This window comes from Ursus arctos, unplaced genomic scaffold, assembly GCF_023065955.2.
Source record: "Ursus arctos isolate Adak ecotype North America unplaced genomic scaffold, UrsArc2.0 scaffold_7, whole genome shotgun sequence".
In the NCBI taxonomy this organism is placed as follows: Eukaryota; Metazoa; Chordata; class Mammalia; order Carnivora; family Ursidae; genus Ursus; species Ursus arctos.
In genome coordinates, this window is record NW_026623089.1 from 28,076,582 (window position 1) to 28,095,544 (window position 18,963).

Here is an 18,963-nt window from a genome sequence, read left to right on the forward strand (position 1 = left end):
ATGAATCGACACCTAAGGTCCCTTAAAGAGTTTTAAGGTAGAATCTAAATTTTGTAAAAAAAAAAAGATTTCAGAGCTCTCAAATCACCCTGGATTGGAAAGCCTTTCCTTTGCAGCTTACAGTCATCCTGGGGAAGCTGACTTCTCCAAGAAGCTAGGGGCAGATAGAAGGGCACTCCAACACCGACGCTGGAGAGAGTCAGAGAATGTGCAATGAGAGCCAATGGCACCAAGAGGCCTCGGGCTTTGGCCCAGTAACTTGAGGAGGAGGCCACAGGGAACACCAGGACTTTGTTAACTAAAAGCGTATGAAACTGGGGATCCTGGAGTCAGGTCTCTAGGGCCCTACTTATCCACTGGGTGATGGAGGGACAGACCCTCTTCCACAGTGACCAAGGCCTGAGGCCAGTGATGGTGCCACGGAGAACAGAGTGAAGCACCGAGGTGACTGTAAATGGCAGCAGTACTGGGCAGAAGAACGTGCATTTCATTTCTGGCTCTGGTCCCTTGAAAACGAGCTGATGCGCTCCAGCTCGGCTGGACCCTCTTGGTCTTCCGGGCCGGTGGCTGCTCAGTAAGTCAATGGCGCTTCCTCGGGGTAATTGCTGCGGAAAAGGGGGGCAGGCAGCCCTGCAGGAGGGTGACTTCTTTGTCGTGTGTGTGGCGTCTGGAACACCACACCCTGACCTGGCGGGTCTTACCCTCAACTCGGTTTAGAACAAGTGGAGAGAGTGTGAGCAGGTCCTGAGAAATGACCACCTCTCCCTGGGCACCCTCCACCTTGCCTGGTGGGACACGTGCTGCACACACCCCACGTGTGCTGTTGCACCTCGTCACCCCTTATATCACAGTTCCAGGCGCATTCCAGGAGGGTGGCGGGGAGACAGGCCTCTCGTATCTGCTAGACCACTTCCATCCATAGAAGGCTCTGCCTCCATCAATTCCACGGTCTGTTGGAAACAGAGGCCACAAACACCCCCTGTTCCCCCCAGAGCTCTCATCCTCGCCAGCATCCCGCACAGGCATGCCACTCTGCTGTCACTCACGGGACCACGTGTCAGATGCGAGCGACATCACTGTGGTGCTAGGAGGAGAAGCATGTGGCATTTTGTTTTTTAAAGTAAGAACAAGGCTATTGAAGGTTTATTCAAAATCCCAAAGGCTTCCCAACGCCAAAAGATACAACTGTCTTACAAAGGTCGGGCCTATAAAAGCAATTTTTAAAAGGAAAAAAACTTCATGACAAAGAAAGTCCCAGCTCATCTGAGTGTTGTGCAAGATCAGTGTTTTCGCGTCCCAGAGCCTGACATTCCTCAATAGGTAGGACGCTGATGACTCGGCATTTTGGTAATTGTGCGCATACACTCGGAGGTTTCTGAGCAAGGGAAATGGAAATGCTTTTAATAAAAAAAAGAGAAGAAATCAGTAACAGACGAGTGTCCCAGCAGCATGGCAAACTAGTTCAAGTTGTATAATTCCCCTTGGCATTTCCTAAGAGCAGAGGCCCAGGCTGGGGGAGTGAAGTGAAGAGGAAAAGAGCTATAGTGGAAGAGGTCTAAGAGGGGACAGACCAAACAGCGACCAAACTGACCACAGAATCCCTCACCAGGGGGTAGGCCAAGCAGCCAACTTATCCCTTGTCCGCTCTTGCTTACATCACATCCTCAAGCTGGCCCTGGAGACTGGGTGGTGGGGAGCAGGGTTTTCTGCTCTGGACTCGCAAGTGCTGGGGAGAAGCATGATAGACCCCATTCCTGCTGTCTCTGTGTGGTCAGCCTGCAAGGGATATCTGTCCTAGAGGGCAAGTTGGAGTTACTGGGGTTGGGTGGAGAAGACGCTGGGGTAAAATTAGGGTGGGAGAGGGGGTGGAAGAGGATTTTACACTCTAACTGAGGCTGAATGGAATCGCCTCTGCACCGATAGGCGTGGCCCTATGAACCTGTACACAGCTCTGGGATGCCTGCCTCACTCATGACACCTGTACCTAGAGCAGAACCCGTGATACAGAAGAAGGCCCCGCTTCCCGTTCCGGTCTGGGGATTTGAGGGGGAAATAGGGTTCAGCGGCTGCCGGCCTCTATCTTTTGGAGCATCAGTGAGGGACAAGGGGGAACAGTCCTCTGGGTCATGGTCACTGTGCCATGGGCCATCTCTGTTCTCCAAACTGGATGCGGGAGTTTAATTACATAGGCCTATAAGAGCACAAAGTAGGATTATTAAAATTCATCATTCTGGGGTAACAGTCAACATCAGACAACCAAATGCCAAAAGCTCTCTGTCAAAGCTACAATGTAAACTCCGCAAATCAGCCCAAGTTAGGAGCCCAGATGAACTCGTTCACATTACATGGGGCTTTAATGGTTCCCAAATGTTTACGACACAAAAGCCAACCCAAAGGAATATTGCCGCTTACCAAATTTCACAAAGTAAAAGGATTATTTTTAGAGACTCCCTGTATATTCTGGGAAGAAACGGTCCCCATCCATCTCAAAGCACGTTGCAGATGTCAACTGAACACTGAAAAAGAATCCCTGCTCCTGACCTCTCTCCTGCCTCTGTGCTTTTGTGGATTGGGAAGGATTGTCATGGGGAACTCGAAATCATCTCCACTGGGAAAAGAAAAAAGGAATGACGCCGGGGGGAGGGAATGATAACTGGAGCTGTGTACTCTCAGTGGGTTGATCAGAAGTCTACTTTTTAAACGAAAGCACCTGCAAAGCTGGCTAATTACATCATGCTCTGGAAGCAATGCACAAAACCACTCCGCTCTCCTTATTTCGAACTAAAGCTCAAATAGAAGGAAACTGCCTCTGGATAATGGTGGCAATATTTGGTGCAGGGACCGCTGGCCTCAATCCATTGTGAGCACCATAACTCATTAGCATGACTGCTTTCAAAATGCTAATAAGTCACAGTCCTCTAGGGGGCACAAAATGCCCGTGTTCAGAGGGGTAGCCAAGTCCAGGACAATAGAAGTAGGACCTAAGAGGCTCAGATTCCATACATCACCCAGCGCTCATCAAGACAGGTGCAGTCCTTAATCCCCATCACCCATTTTACTCATCTCCCATCCCCTCGCCTCTGGGAACCATCAGTTTGAGTGTGTTTCTTGGTTTGTCTCTTTCTTTTTCCTTTGCTCATTTGTTTTGTTTCTAAAATGCCACAGGTCACTACACTGTACACCTGAAACTAATATAACACTGTATGTTAGCCATACTGGAATTTAAAACAAAAAAAGAATTTTGCCATGTATACAATATATATGTATCAAATTATCACATACATCTTAAACTTACACGGTGTTATATGTCAATTATGTCTCAATAAAACCAGAAACCTTTTTTTATTTTGAGTACAGTTGACACACAGGGTCCCACTGGTTTCAGGTGTACAACTTAGTGATTTGACAAGTCTACACATGGTGCTGTGCTCACAGGTGTAGCTCCCATCTGTCCATTACATCGCTGTCACAGTATCACTGAGTATTCCTTGTGCTCTGCTTTTTGTTCCTGTGACTTATTCACCTCAACTGGAAACTTTTTGTTAAAAATAAAGAAGAATTGGAAAAATTCGAAAAGTAAATAAATGTGACCTTAAAAAAAGAGAGATCTGGATTCCAATCCTCATCCTTCTCCCTTCTCACTACACCTGTGATACTGATGGATGGCTCAATGTTTTCAGAGCCTGTTTCCTTACTATTGTTTTCCACGGATAACTCCTTCCCATCTCCTGAGGTGGTTGTGGGAATCAAATAAAATGACTGAGTTCTTTTTAAACTTGAAGGCCCTATTAATTTCCAGGATTTCTCTTCCCTCTGTGTAAGATGGGGGCGAGACATAATATCTGCAAATAATTGTATTTGGATCATAAATCAAGTATGGGGCCAGACAAAAGGAGACCAGACGAAAGGAGGTGGGGAGGAGAGAGTCCAAGGAGAAGCAGGGCACCCACGCCTTTTCTTTTTTCTTGCTGTGTTCATCACTGCTCCACTCTGCAGAGGTAAGCCAAGGGTGGGGAGAAGCTGGCCTTGCTCTCAGCTTTGCGGCTTACCTATTTCTTGTTGGGTTGAACAGCCAGTCATGGAAAATGAGAGGAAGGTAAAAGAGCTCGCAGGACAGCTGCCACCCACCAGGGTTGGGTCAGAAGTCGCAGCACCTCCTGGGGGGTGGGGGTGTCACACAGCAGAAACAAGTCGCCTTCATCTTGGTCTGACACTGGGTTACCATCAAGTTTTTCATAATAAATATCAATGAGCTAGAATTAACCTTCCTTTAACTGGAAAGTTACAAGGAACTGGCTTGCCTGGTTAACTGAGGGTAATTTAAAAGGAACTATACCCCTGCTTTGATCCTTTCGGTTGAGTATCTTTTAAAAATGTAAGCCTTCCCTTGCGGCTGAAACTTCATAGCATACTCTTCATTCGTCAAGCCTCCCTGCGTGTGAAGGGTCTTGAAGTCCATGATGTGGTCATGTCTCATTTTGCTGGCAGGCAGGAGTAGACCAGTTAGCTGGTAAAAGGCACCCGCTTGGCATCCCGCATCGACTGCACTGGTCTGGAATCATCACGAAGGCATGAGCTCTCACAAAGCGAGAAAAACGTTATTTCTTGGTGGAAAATCATTAAATGGGAGAGAGAACTTTGGTGAAATTTGAGAAGGTGATTAACTTGTACAGATAAACATGGGAACCAGATGGTTTTAGATGGGGAAAATGAGATTTGGAAAGCAGGAGTCAACATAAATACTTCTGAAGCGGCAAACTTGGGGTTTTGAGGTCTCAGGACATAGCATTTTTGAAAGTTGAGGGTCTACTGTACAGAGAGCAAAACATAAGTGGATTCCTGCTGGCTGAGGTTATGGTGGGGCCTCAGAATCCTACTGTGGCACTGGGATAGGGAGACAGATGGGGGGTTGCAGGGAACTGGACCGTGTTTTCACATTCTAACTTCAGGGCAATTTAACAGATAGATTCTTGGTTTGGTCATTACTTGTTTCATGAGCCTAAGAGAGCAGCCTCTAGACAAGAAAACAATATAAACACTTCATTTATTATTTAGATTTATTACATTCTCCTCCACCCTTGAGTTACTGGGTAGTTCTAGGAGGGAGCTGGCTGACCCAGTTAAAAAGAAACCCAGCAACTTTTATTTAATTAACAACAGAGGTTAAACCTAATGAAAAGTTGTTTTGAAATTTTCACACATATTCTTTGTATGAGTAAGGCCAGAGAGAGTAACGTTACGGGGAAGATGAGGATGGGTTAGCGGTCAGCTAAAGGCAGAGGCCACACAGAATGAATGGTGGAGGGAAAACAGGTAGCAGTAAGGAATGGTACTCTGCTGTTTCCTTCTACTCCTCTCCTGATGCACTCCTCATCCCTCTATTCTGCAGTGAGACAAATGATGAGGAAGAACTCCCACCATCCCTCGCCCCCTCATTTCTCCCTGTACCTGCACAGAGACATCCCTGGGAGCTAAATTCACAAGTGACACCACGACTCAGCAATGCCTGGGCCGTTTGTGCCACGTTATCTGTGTGATGAGCCTTAGACCTGGCAGTGCCCACCGGGAGAGACGAGTTCTCTGCGGGACCCTGACAGAGACCGATGGCCTCTTGCACACCCCACTGAATCTATGGAGACCGAGACACCCACGCATGTTTACCTGGGGAGCCTGCCAGAGAGTCCCCTCTGCTGAAGGCGAAGGTACGAGACACAGAGACGGGCACTAAAGAGTCAAGGGCCAAGGATTTGTGAGTTGCGAAAGGGAAGATAAACAGAAAAGGAGAAAGACAAAGAGCAAAGTGTGTGAGTCAGTCTGTTCTTGAATCTTCACAATGTCACATTTCTCTGCAAAAGGGAATCTTGCCTCTGAAAACAGGGAAATTGCAAATTTCTCTCACAAAGTCACTCTCCAGAAACAGGAACATAAAATAGACTTGGCTGAAAGTCTTCTGAAAAGATGTGCAGTAATCTTAGTGGGGATTCGACCTGCCGATGACAAGAACAGGCAGGGTCCCTAGGGGGTGGGGGTGGGGGTGGGGGGACGTGTGTCTACAGCATTCTCTCTGAGCCCGCATAGATGCTGGGAGTCCAGCATTGCCTCCCCCCCCCCCCCCCCCCCCGGGCTCTCCCCACCGCCTCAGGGATCTGCCCGCCTGCACCGCAGCTAAAAGCAGAGAGCATGCTCCTGCCAGGGGCAGCCGGAGGAAGCCGAACCCTGCCTCAGACTCCGAGGAGCTGGGGACGAACTGTGCATTGCTGGATCAAGGGGTGTTTCTGCTGGGAATCTGTGTTCCCCTCTCTTATCTAATTGTTCGGAGAGACCCTTCCTTGGGGACTAAATAAAGTCAGGCTGCAAGTGACAGCACACTGAAATCGGCAACTTCCGTAGTCTTCTCTGCTGCACTGAGTGATTGTCCTGAAATTACCCATACACGCAGGGGAGTCGGGGAGCTTTATACCTCCCTGATTGATAATCATTTGGTCTGACACCAGATGTCAAAGAATATTGGAATGGGCCCCTAATGTGAGACATACCGGGATAAGAAACCCCCCAGTCTCAAGAAGCATCCTAGAGCTTCCTGGGCTGCAAGTGAAACATACACCCCACCAAAAGGTAGGAGGACAGCCTCTCCCTGCCTGCATTGCCCTGTGGGCATCCGTTCCTTCTACCCTGAGCTCAAGCCTGGTTCCTTCAGAGTCCCAGGCTCACCGTGATCTGCCTGGGTTCCCTGGCAGTAGATCCGAGAGACAGGGGACTGTGTTGGCTGTGTTCCCTTTATCCTGCACAGGAAAACCAGGGTGACTTACTCATAACCTCAACTTCGACTTTGAGGCTAGGTCCAAGGCCAGGGTTCTGGCGAACCTGTCATCCCATTTATCTCCCTCAAAGGCTAATAAAGGTACAGGCTGGCTTTGAGGACAGGGGTAGTTTACTAGACCCAGACCCTATAAGAATTCACTGCCTTACACTCTCCTTTGACTGTAGGCTGAGGTTCATTGCCGGTGAGTGATGCTGGGAGGCTGGACCCTGGGCTGGGGGTGCATCCGGCACAAGTGGGGGTTGTGGCAGCCTTGGTGGATATGCCACAGTGTACCCCACTAAGTGGGGAGTGCTTGCGGGGGATGATGGGAAACGTCTCTGCGCCCCTACTGGCTAATTCGATTTCTTTCTCCTTCTGAAGATTTATAAAGGTACTCAGAAGTGAGGGGAGGGGAAGAATTTAATGCTCCTTTTTAGTTACCAGTTTTGAAGGAGAGATCAGTGTTGCAAGTTTACTCCTGTCTCACTGATAAAATGGAAGGAGAAATGGGTAGAAAGAATTAGAGACAGGAAGAAAGGAAGGGAGGAAACCAGGTAACAGCTTCCCATGGCTTTTAAAATAATTTTCTTTTTAAAGAAAAAAGGTCATCCATATTAGGTGGGCTGGGGAGCCTCACGTAGCTCTTTGTTTGCCCATTTTTTGGTCTTCTGAAAGAGCCAGAATAGGGCCCCATGTCTAGGTAACATTCAGAATCCTAGGAATTACTCTACGGAACAATCCCTAATGTGATGGATGGAAATCTCCTTTGGAGACCCAAGATTTCCCTGCTCCTGTAGCCCATCCCTTCCCCATCCAGAGTTCTTGTTCTAAGATGATGATGCTTCCTTCATCAACCTTGCTTGAGATTTGTGGGCCTATGTAAGTGTAATAATGTACCAGGGCTTTACTTTTCTAGGTCTTCAGCTCACACTGGGCCACGCCTTGGGTGCGGGCAGGTACCTCAGCTTCATTTCAGCCTTCTGCTCGGCCAGGATATGAATTACACTGTAAATTGTATTTCCACATGGAAATTGCTTTCTGGAACATGATGGGTCTCAAATCCGTATTTCTTTTTTTTTTTCTTCTTTTTTGGGCTCGATCCCAGGACCCTGAGATCATGACCTGAACCAAAGGCAGACACTCAGCATACTGAGCCACCCAGGCACCCCTCAAATCCGTATTTCGTTGCCCTGTGTGAACTAGCCGGGACATGGGAATGCGTCTGGGGAGTCATTAACTTGCTGGGTAATTTGGAGCAAGTCAATTCTTTAGTTTCTTTGTATTAAAATGGTACCTTTCCTGTGCCAGGGATTGTGATATCAAGCTTTGTGATCCTCTGATAAATCCCAATAGAAAGCACTCCATAAAATCTTTTTTATGGTGAGAGAAAACACCCCATTTGGCATGAAAATAGCCACCGCTGTAAACACCAACAGCTGAAAACAATGCAAAATTCAGACCCATGAATCAAAAAGAAATCTAGAGAAATAATTCTTTCTGGATCACACTTATAGCCCAATAAATGCCATGCCTTCTAAATGCAAGTATGCTAACTCCCCACAGGAAACAGCGAGAAGGCAGAGCGCAGAAGGGGCAGAACAAACGAGCCATCAGCCCTGCGGCAGCCCCCCGCATCAGCGTGCACAGCCAGCTGGCAGCCAGCTCTCCACCAGCTACGACGTGGTGACGAGGAAAGAGAAGCAGGTAAGCGACACACCGCGCCAGCCTGGGACGTACATCCCACAACCTTGCGGTCATTTCCTACCGATACAGTGATGACATACCCATGTCATGTAAAGTAAAGGCCAGTGGGTGAATTACATCCTAGCAGAGAAGGAAAGGCTGAACCTCCACCAGAGCACCCCAGTCACCTGCCTGCATTCCCCAGCAGGTGACACTAAATGGTGCCCCTCCCCTCGCAACTTCCCTCCCTGTCATTCGTCACTTGCACGTGAGCAGAGAAGCAGCAGAAAACATTCCAAACACAGAAACGCAAAGCGTGTGGACTGTGGGTACCTGGCAGGAGGCAGTGTTCCTGGCAGAGCATTACAAAGAGGCTGCCACCATTTGGGTTAGCCCCCGCCCAGGCTCAAAGTGCTCAGTCCAGGTCCCCAGAGTGGGCTGAGGCCGGACAACGATGGGGGCAGATGAGGGAGGGGTTTGAGAGATACATACGAAAGACAGAGGATCCGGCCAGGCTTCCAACCTTCCGCACGTCGTTATCTGAGGACAGAAGGATGCAGCGCGTTTCAGAGGCAGTTCACAACACACACCTTCTTGTGGGAATGCTCCCTCCTTCACCCCACCCCCAGCACCAAGTAACCCTGCAAAAACCAGGCCATCAAATGGAAGTGTAGAAAGCAAAATAAACTTGTCTTTTCATAGGGAAAAATACCCCTATCCGCTCCTGACACTTGCTAATGTTACAGTCTACCATGTACTTCCACAAACAAACTCTCTGAATCAGAAAGGACTCTTCCACCCATTTTACGGAGGAGGAAACTAGAGTCTAGGAAGTTAAATGGCTTGTACAGAGAGTCCCTAAGAGGAGTCAGGACTTGAACGCAGATGCTCTTCTCCACAATATCCCATTGCTTCCCCAAGGAGCTCTGGCTTGGAACTGGCATACCTGAGCAAGCAGTGGTCATGACGGCTGGGACACCATAGTACGTAAAGGCTCCATTCTCGAAGCGAAGGCCTTCCTTCCCAACCTCCACTTCCACTTTACCCTGGGGAAAGAAGGAAGCGTACTAAGGGCGTGTTCGAGTACTCCCAGTTCTATTACTGACTACAACCCTAGGCACTTCTGTCTGGATAACAAACAGCTGGACTTGAGTTCTTATCACAGGGAAATGTGAAGTCCGTCCAGATCCGTTTCAAGAAGAGCACCTCCGACTTCAGTAGGCCTTGGCGGTACATTAATTGCTTAGTTCATACAGAGGCATCGAGTCCTGAATAACCACCTCTCTTTGCATGCTCTGATGGCCCTTCCGTGACGAATATCCTGGCCCCAGCTAGCCCTGGGCCCCGTAAACTGGCCCACTGGTTTGGTCTGAGATTAGACCATCTCTGAGTCCGGTTGAGAGAAAATCAGAGTCTGTGGGGAGCTTGTTTGATTCATCAGCAGGAATAACGACAGCTGATGGCCAGCAGTAGCGTGTAGCTGTGGGCCCGACACTGTGCTATGTACACTCGGTCCCACCACCCTCTGACGTCCATACTGCTTTTACCCCCAGTTTACAGGTGAGTCAATTTGAGGCTCAGGTTAAATAACTTGGTCAAGGTTAGTTAGAAAATGGCAACATTGGTATTTTAAAGCCAGATCTTTCCCATTTCTGAACCTACACTCTTGCCACTACCTTTCACTCCCTCCAACTTTTACTTGAAAGTGGTTAAGTTTACAGGAAGCATAAGACAGTAGGTTATATGAGTTCATTATGTTATATAAAGAATGTAACGGGACTCTTGTTGATCTTCAGCAGTGAAGAGTGTGACTCCGTTTTTGGAGAAGGGAGGTCATTTTTTGAGGCTATGTGGAAGGATGGGTGTGGGGCCCATTACAGGGTCAGAGCAGACAGGCTGTAGGTGGACTGTAAGCAAAGAGTTACTTCTAAGGTAACTGAGCTTCATTAAGATTTGAAGGCAATCACTATATTTCGGGTTCGTGAGATTCTGTTGAGAAGAGATGGGCAATAGTGCCAGGGCTAATGGTGGAGCAGGGCCAGGGAGCCAGCCGCGTCACAAGCTGGAACTGCACATGACAGCTATTTGCGACAGGCCTATCCAGGCACCTAGGGCAGAAGGCGACGGTACTTATGTGAGCACTGGGAAGATGCTGCACCTCTTTCATGCAGTCAGTTGTTCCCTCCCGGTCCTCTTAAGGCGGAGAAGATTCGAGAGGCCGCAAAGGCTGAAATGTGGCAGAGAGAGTGGATGTGTTCCATGCACCTCCAGAGCAAGAAGTGGGTGGGGGTCAGGTATGGTGAGACGTCAGCATGGCAGACCCGAGACGTGCATCCCCACCCACCCCACCATAAACACTGCTGACTGCCACCAAGGTCCCACCACCCTCAGGACACGGGCCAGTCACACCTGGCTCCTCCTGTGGGTCATGGACAAACTCCCATCCCATCTGGCCTTGCCCCGAGGTAGCAGGCTGAGCCTTCGAACCCGGCACTGAGGAGGCACAGCCGTTCCTGTCCATCCAGCCCGGAGATGCCCTCGTCCCGCCCTGGGAGGGTCTCTAACTCTCCCGCTCACCTGCAGAAGCAGCACGAAGTAGTCCACGGGGCGGTTGCGCTGGTAGAGGTAGTGTTCTGGGGCTTTCTTGTTCTTCTCGTCAAACTTCAGCTCCTGGATCACATTGGGGTGCTTCAGGAGTCGGAGCAGGATCTTCTCTGAGAGGTACAGGGATTTAAAGGGCTCCACTTCTAGGGGAGATAGGGAGGCAGGAAGAATCAGCAGCTGGAGGAGTCAGGATGGGCACACCAGGCATGGGTCCGGAGGCAGCTCCATTCCTGCTCCAGGGCACCGAGCCGGCAGGGCTCTTGTGAGTCTCTCGGGGGGGGGGGGGGGGTCTTCCACCCAAGTGCGCACCTCAGCTTCGCCCCTATGCCCTCTGGGCATGTGTGTCCCTGTGCTGGCAACCTGGAGAAAACAGGTCACCATTTTGGAAATGCCACTTTTAATTTTCTTCTTGACGTTATTTCAAGTTGGGTGTGGACTTAAAAAAGAAGGCAATTTTGCCACTTGCAACAACATGGATGAACCCGGAGGACGTTATGCTAAATGATATAAGCTAGACGCATAAGGACAAATATGTATGATACCACTTATATGATGAATCTAAAATAGTCACCTCAGGGCTCCTGGGTGGCTCAGTCAGTGTGCATCCGACTCTTGATTTTGGCTCAGGTCGTGATCTCAAGGTTGTGAGACTGAACTCCTCGGTGGGCTCCACGCCAGGCCTGGAGCCTACTTAAGATTCTATCTTCCTCTCCCTCTGCCTTCCCCCACCCTTGTGTGTGTTCTCTCTCTCAAAAAAATTTTCAAAAGTAATAAAATAGTCAAACTCGTAGAAGCTAGTGGGAGGGCCACATGGGCGAGGTATTGGTCAAAGGGTGCAAAGTTTCCATTATGCAGGATGAATAAGTCCTAGAGATCTGCATAGCTTAGTGCCTGTAATTAGCAATACTGTATGGTATACTTAAAATTTTGCTAAGAGGGTAAATCTTATGTTAACATAAAAAAATAATAAATAAAGAGGATGGGAGGAAACTCTTGGAGGTGATGAATATGCTTATGGCAGACACTGTGGGAATAGTCTCACAGGTGTGTACTTAGCTCCAAACTCCTCAAGTCGTATGCGTTACGTATGTACCACTTTTTGTATGTCAATCTTACCGCAATAAAGTGGTTTAAGAAAAAAAAAAGCAATGATAAAAAGAGCATGGATAAGCAAGCCATGTGAACAATAAAGGCTTTAATGCTATAATCAAATGAAATACAGAGAATTTAATCTGACTTATTGGTATGACATGTATCTGTTGAATGAAATAAAATTCCAAGTCAATACAGAGTTAATTACTTAAGTGATACATTCTCAAAAATGTGAAGCCTTGTTGCATCACATTTTCATATTAATGGATATTATTATATGTTATATCATGTTGTGAACAGATACAGCTGTTTTCTGTGACAGGCAGCCAGTAGTTAAAAGAAATCTGTACTCCGGACTAGAAAATAGGTTGAAAACTACTTTCAAGAAGCTCCAAGTTAAAATTTTCTATTTTTTAGCCCCTGGAACAGTACTAGCACGCATAACACACCTGATAAATAGATGTCGGACTAACTGACAACTGAATTTAGTCGTGAGTGTGATTGTTCTAAGTCAGCACCTTAATTAGGCCTGAGCGAGAAGACTAGAAAGTTCAAAGACAAATACTACCTTCTTTAAAAGAAGGAGAAGTTTGTGTTTGGATCCTCATTTTTTTTTCTGAAGATTCCAAGATTCAAAACTGACTTCTGTATTTTAAGAACTTGTAGCTCACAGCCTATCTGGTCCTGGGAGGGTCCCGACCCCCGGGCCTCCTTGCTGGGTAGGAACAGGGCCTTTCCCTCCTCAGCAACGCCTCGGGGGCACTCCAGCTCCAACAGGATGGAGCTCGGCCTCAGGCTCCTGCCAGGAAGCAAGGGGGCAGGGGGTGGAGGGAAAAGGGCAGCAATGGTTGCTTTAGCTCTTGAGTGGAAGAGAGACAAGCAGAGTGGAGTTGTACTTACCTCTGCCCTAGAAGATCAGGCCTGGGGCTGCACAGGACAGCATGTGGCCTCCTGCGGCTCGACCTACGGCACCCCCTCCCCCGGAACAGGGGTTGTCCCTCTCTGCTGCGCACTGGAATCAGGTTGCGAGGTACTACCGTGATTGGTGCGTGCGTTTCACCTTCCAGATTCTGCTTCCCTTGCTGGGGGAGGAGATGCGGTGGTGGGGGGTGGGGGGCAGAGCCATACCTGTGGCCATGAAGCGGTGTGTGGCCAGCAGAAGCTGCGGGGAGATCTTCACCCTCATCTCCGAGTCGGAAAGCTTGAACAGGGAGAAGTCGTGCCGCTTCCTCTCCCGGTGTGGGACCCTCTGCTTTTTCCGGTTGTCGGCTGCAGGGACACAGGGCACCGACGGCAGCCGTCTCAGAATCAGTTTTCCCACAGTCTCATGGGACAGATAGAGCCTTTGGGATCCCGTGAATTTCTGCACTGTGTCAACTGTAGGTGACCTCACGACTTCTCTTTCCCGGCGAGCAGAGGGATGCTACTAAGGGACGGAAAGTGGGAGCCGCTGCCGGGTCCCAGGATTATTTACACTTAGGTGGTGCGGGGTGGCGGAGGGGAAACGCTGGCCTGGCGCCCCCAAGACGGGGTTCCAGTGCTGGCTCCCCTCCTTACAGCTCTGCAGCCTCTCTAGGGTTCAGAGTGCGTGCTTGTTTTCACCTACACAACGAGGTTCAGAAGTAGCGATAACACTTCTGCTCATCCCATGCGGTTATGGGACTCCGAGCAGAACCTACCTGTGAAGTGCTTACAAAATGGCATTCGTACACGAGGGACCAGCTTTCTCAGCATCGAGGGGTTTGGCAGAGCCCAGGGGGTTTCTGCCTCTTGCCCTTCTCCTGTCCCCAAAGCTGGGCTCACCGCGTCTCTTCCTGCTGATTTAAACCACGCCCTGCACAGTATCCGAGGCATGTCACCCAAGGGACGTAGGTGGTCACTTCCTCTTCTCACTCACAATTCTCCTGCTTCAACCCTAGCCTCTCTCCAGGGAGACAATTGGGAAAAAATCAAGGGAAGAAGAAAGGAGAAGGAATGGGAATAGCCCTATAACTTAAAAAGTTGGGTTCTCTAGGTGGGACCCTCAGGCAAAATCTAGGGGAATTTAGATGGCCTGTGCTACTGATGGAGAAAACCTGCTTTTTCCAATTTAACTTTTTTCTCCCTTCTTTTTTTTTTTTTTTTAAAGATTTTATTTATTTATTCCACAGAGATAGAGACAGCCAGCGAGAGAGGGAACACAAGCAGGGGGAGTGGGAGAGGAAGAAGCAGGCTCATAGCAGAAGAGCCTGATGTGGGGCTCGATCCCATAACGCCGGGATCACGCCCTGAGCCGAAGGCAGACGCTTAACCGCTGTGCCACCCAGGCGCCCCTCTCCCTTTTTTTTAAAGCTTGTCTTAAAAAAATATTTTCTTAGGGGTAGGGGGAATGTTTTCTTTGGTCAGGTGTCTTTTGCTTTCCCTTAGTTTTGAGTAAAATTTTGAAACGTCTTGCCTATTTCACAGTGCTAACAGGAGCAGGGAAAGGCATTTGGGATTTCTCCAGACTTGGCCTGGAGACAGACAGGGCTGGGGGGAACTCTTGGTGCAGGTCGAGTGGACGCAGTGGACATTAAAGGGAATGAATTCTGGGGACAAGTAACTAGGACCCTAGAATCTGGCTCCCTGGTATTCTCCTTCTCCTTTTGGAGCTCACGTCAGCCCCACTGTTTGGGTTTCCTGCTGGAAGACAGAAAATGCCCTTCTACTGTGCTGCAGTCCTGTGGGCCTATCTAGAATTTGGGCTGCTGCTTTAACACCCCTTTTGCTCGGGTAGCGACAGTGGCAAGATGCAGACTCAGCTGTCCTGTGGGTCAGGGTCAAGTGAGAAGAAACACAGTATTCCTGGCTCCTTGGCCTTCTCTCAGCTCTTAAGGAATCATGCCAGAAGCTTATTTATAAGGGCAGGAAAGCCCTAACCCTCTCCTTTAGAAAGACGATTGCTCAGCAAGAGAGCAGCAAATACAGGTATCGGACTGATTCTTTTGCTCTCACTGGTGAGCAACCTGCTTTATAGGACACGTTTGCCTAAACTTTCCCTCGCCCTCCTCCATCAGAATGCCACTTAACATTTCATCATTGGAGAATCATTCCTCACCTCCCTCTTCATTCCTTTTATTTTAATAGTGAGTATTTGGAGCATTAAGGTTGTTAAAACCAATGCTGGAGGAGGAGCTCACTCACTTAGACGACCATCACTACTATCGGCCACCAACGCTGTAGTGGGACCGTCTTCCGCGACACATCTACTGAGATACCCGGGAATTCTAAATCAACAGCGGTGGGCAGCGCTGAAGGGAGAAGGGAATGGGGGCGGTAGAGGTTAACCCCTATTTGAAGAAGTTGGGCCTGGCCAGGATATCAGAGCAACACCAGATACTGTGACGCTCTTACTGTGTTTTGTCAGGGCCTGACCCCCCTTTTGGGTTTGATCTCTTCTAAGTCTACAGGGAAGGCAGTCTTTCTGCACTGCTCACTGCCTTACAGCGTTAAAGCTCTTTGTACTGGGAGCTGGTTTCTCAATGGCTGCTTCTAGCAAACTAAGGACAGGGGTCTGGATGGAATGAGTTATCCGAGGTAGGGAAAAGGGACTGCTGTCTCATGAAGTGAAATTCAGAGGAGGAAACGCTTCCTGGCCTAGAGACTCCGGCAGATTTAGATAACACTCTCATCCCACAGACAAAGCAAGCCTTTGTAATGTTTGCAAGCCAAGCTTTGATAAGGCTCTGGCTAACCAAAAGCAGTCCCTGTCTGCATAGAGTCCATATTGTTCCTGAGGGGGGCTGGGTGGGAGGGCAGGGCTGGGGAGCCAGGACGAGCAACTGGGCTGTAGGGCTGGAAAAGCGTGAGGGAGAAGAGCAGTGTCGAAGAAGGGTATTTAAGGTTTTGGCTTAGGTGGTGTGTGGGCGATCTCCTGACGGTCCCGCTGCGTGCTGGTGTTGTGGCGTGGGCCGACTGAGAGTGCAACCCCACAGAGTGCTGGGATTGCGTCTAGATGGATGAAGAGAAAAAACCACAACAACTCAGGGGAGAGACTGAAACAAGGGCAGGGTGGCCACCCAAGGCACACTCAGTTTCCTTTAGTCCCTTTTCCACCCAAAGGCCGGGAGGTCTCCTTTTCAGTCTTGGCTCAGTTCCATAGGTTCCCTCCTGATAAACATTTAGCTAGCATGTTGTCAGTGACTTGGGGTGCCTCAAGCCAGGGTATCTTGTCGTGCCAGCACCTAACATTTGGGGGCTGACCCAGCAATGCATGGGCTTGTCCCAACACCCTTTCACACAGTATGTCGAAGTAAGCGGGCTCTGAGAGTCTCAGGAGAAATGGGATGACCTTGGATGAGAGCCAAGGCCATGCACTTACTGTAGAGGTCAGTTTCATCCAGGATCTCCGACTTAATGATCTCCTCTATGATGTCCTCTAGGGTGACAATGCCCATCACCTCATAGAAGGGGTCTCCTTCTCCCTCGTTGTTCACCCGCTGGACAATGGCCAGGTGAGATTTTCCTAGAGAACAAATGAAGTCCCAGGTAAGCATCTGGAATATTTTTAGAAGTCTTTCCTTATGAGAAAATTATACAAAGTTGCTCTGTAACCCATCTTGGGACTGAACTCATCTTAGGACTTCCTTAAAATATGAAGTTTGTATGCAAGCTCTTTCTAATACAAACCTTATGCTTTTTTTTTAAGGTTTTATTTATTTATTTGAGAGAGAGAGAGCATGAGCGAAGGGAAGGGGCAGAGGGCGAGGGAGAAGCTGACTCCCTCCTGAGCAGGGAGCCCGATTTGGGGCTCAATCCCAGGACCCAGAGATCATGACCTGAGATGACGGCAGATCCTTAACCGATTAAGCCACCCAGGTACCCCCAAACCTTATACTTTTATATTTGTCTCTTTTCTAGGAAAGAAACGAATATACATAAAGCCAGTTAACTTTTTTCCTTTTAACTTTTACATATTAGCAAGTATATCTAAGCTGGAGGAGGATGAATAATCTAATTGAAAGAATTGAAAGAAAGAGAATTTGGAATCAAAAGAATTAGGTTAGAAGTCTTCTTTCTTCCTCTGAATGTCCCCCGTAACTATCCCACCTACTCTCTGTGAACTGACCCTGGGCAAATCATTTAACCTCTACCGAGTCTCTATTTTCTCATCTAGAATTAGGGAATGATACCAGTGTGGTGATTTTAAAACATGGCCCCAAATCTCCATCCCTTGAGTCTGGGCGGGCCTGTGACCGCTTTAACCAACAGAGGACAGGAGAGCGTCTGCAAGGATACTTCTGGGTCACGAAAGGCACGTGGCTTCTGCTGGAGAGCTGCTCTACCAAGTCAGAGGCCACCATGGTGGAGAGGCCCATGCAAGTGTAAGAGCTTAGGTGACAGGTCCAGCTGAGCCTGGCCTTCCAGCCACCCCACCGCAGGGCCAGGCAGGTGAGTGGAGAAGCGGTGTTGCAACGGATCTGCAGGCTCGGCTAATCTAGGGCCCCCCCCGCCCCCCCACCCTTCCCCGCCACTCCATCCAGTCTTCTCCAGCTGCGGGCGCGTAGGCTGTGAGGCAGAGATAAGCAAGTCCTGCTGTACAAATCTCCGACTCACAGAACCTGTGAGCATAACAGAATGATTGTTGCTTTATGCTTCTAAGTTTTGAGGTGGTTTGTGAGCAGTAATGGCAACTAGGATAACCAGTAGCCATTCAGTCACTGTGGGGCTCGGATGACCTAGTGTGTGCGTGGAGAGTGCTTTGTAAAATATAACGGTTCACAGGCAGGCAGTGCATTTTTACTGTCCAACGACTGAGTAATAATAGTGAACGTGTATTGAACTTTCATGAGTCAGGCACTATCTGGAGCACTTTGCGTGTATTGATCCATCTAATCCTCATAACAACCCCTGAGACAAGTACCATTATTACCCCCATTTTATAGATGAAAGGACTGAGGCACAGACTGGTGAAGTAACATGCCTAAAGTTACGCAGCCTGGAAGTGGCACAGCTGGGTTGGAAACCCAGGTAACTGGATTCAGTCCTAAAGTAGGGACGGAGTCTTACCCAACAGTTCTGCAATCCTGCTTCACCTTGGTTTGCTTTTAATCTGCAAATCCTATTTCTGAAATGCAAATCTGGGTGGTTCTTTTCCTTGGCTAAGAGGCATTTAAGGGGAAAATCTAGGGTACTGAGTTAGAAGTTATTCTTGCCAAAAAAAAAAAAAAAAGGAAGTTCATGCTTTATCAGTGTTTCCCTTTATAAGCTTGGCCATTGCTAAAAATATCAGATAAAAGGAGTAGTCAGTTTGCTGGAGGCATAATTAACCATTAAAATTATACACATGAACTTCTGTATCAGACACTTCAAATCACAAGATAGCTACCTATCAGGCATTTTAATTGGTAAGATGGTATTTGTATCACTCAAGAATGGTCTCTAATTTCTTCTGCACCTTCAACCTCTCCTTCAACTATCTCTAAACTGGTCTGATCATGCCACTGCCCTGCTCAAAAACCCTCCAAGTCTCCCTAGTAGGCACAGAATCAAATCGAGACTCATTGGTTTGGCATTATCAAGACGGCAAAATGCCCTGCGCCATCCCCTACTCATTTGATACTCCGGGGGCGCCATGTTACCTTCGCTACCCCCACTTTGTCCATGTGTACTTTCTAAGGCTTTGTGAACACTGTCCCCTCCCACCCCATCTCCACTCTGCAAGTTCCAGCTCAGGGGCTAGCTCCTCAAGAAAGTCCTACCGGATTTGCCCCATTTTGAATCTGAACCAATGTCTCCTTGCCTGTGTTTTGAAACCCTTGATA

The 18,963-nt window shown here is 48.6% G+C and overlaps 1 protein-coding gene across 1 annotated transcript in view; it reads right to left on the minus strand.

Annotated features, from left to right (window-relative positions):
- CNNM1 (cyclin and CBS domain divalent metal cation transport mediator 1) overlaps positions 1 to 18,963 on the minus strand; it is a 55,127-nt gene that overhangs the window by 15,362 nt on the left and 20,802 nt on the right. Inside the window, exons 2-6 of the mRNA XM_026493847.2 lie at positions 16,521 to 16,664; positions 13,310 to 13,450; positions 11,063 to 11,232; positions 9,432 to 9,531; positions 8,978 to 9,025 (exon numbers count right to left, since the gene is read on the minus strand). Of these exons, the coding sequence (XP_026349632.1) occupies positions 8,978 to 9,025; positions 9,432 to 9,531; positions 11,063 to 11,232; positions 13,310 to 13,450; positions 16,521 to 16,664 (603 nt within the window). The remainder of the gene's footprint in view (positions 1 to 8,977; positions 9,026 to 9,431; positions 9,532 to 11,062; positions 11,233 to 13,309; positions 13,451 to 16,520; positions 16,665 to 18,963) is intronic.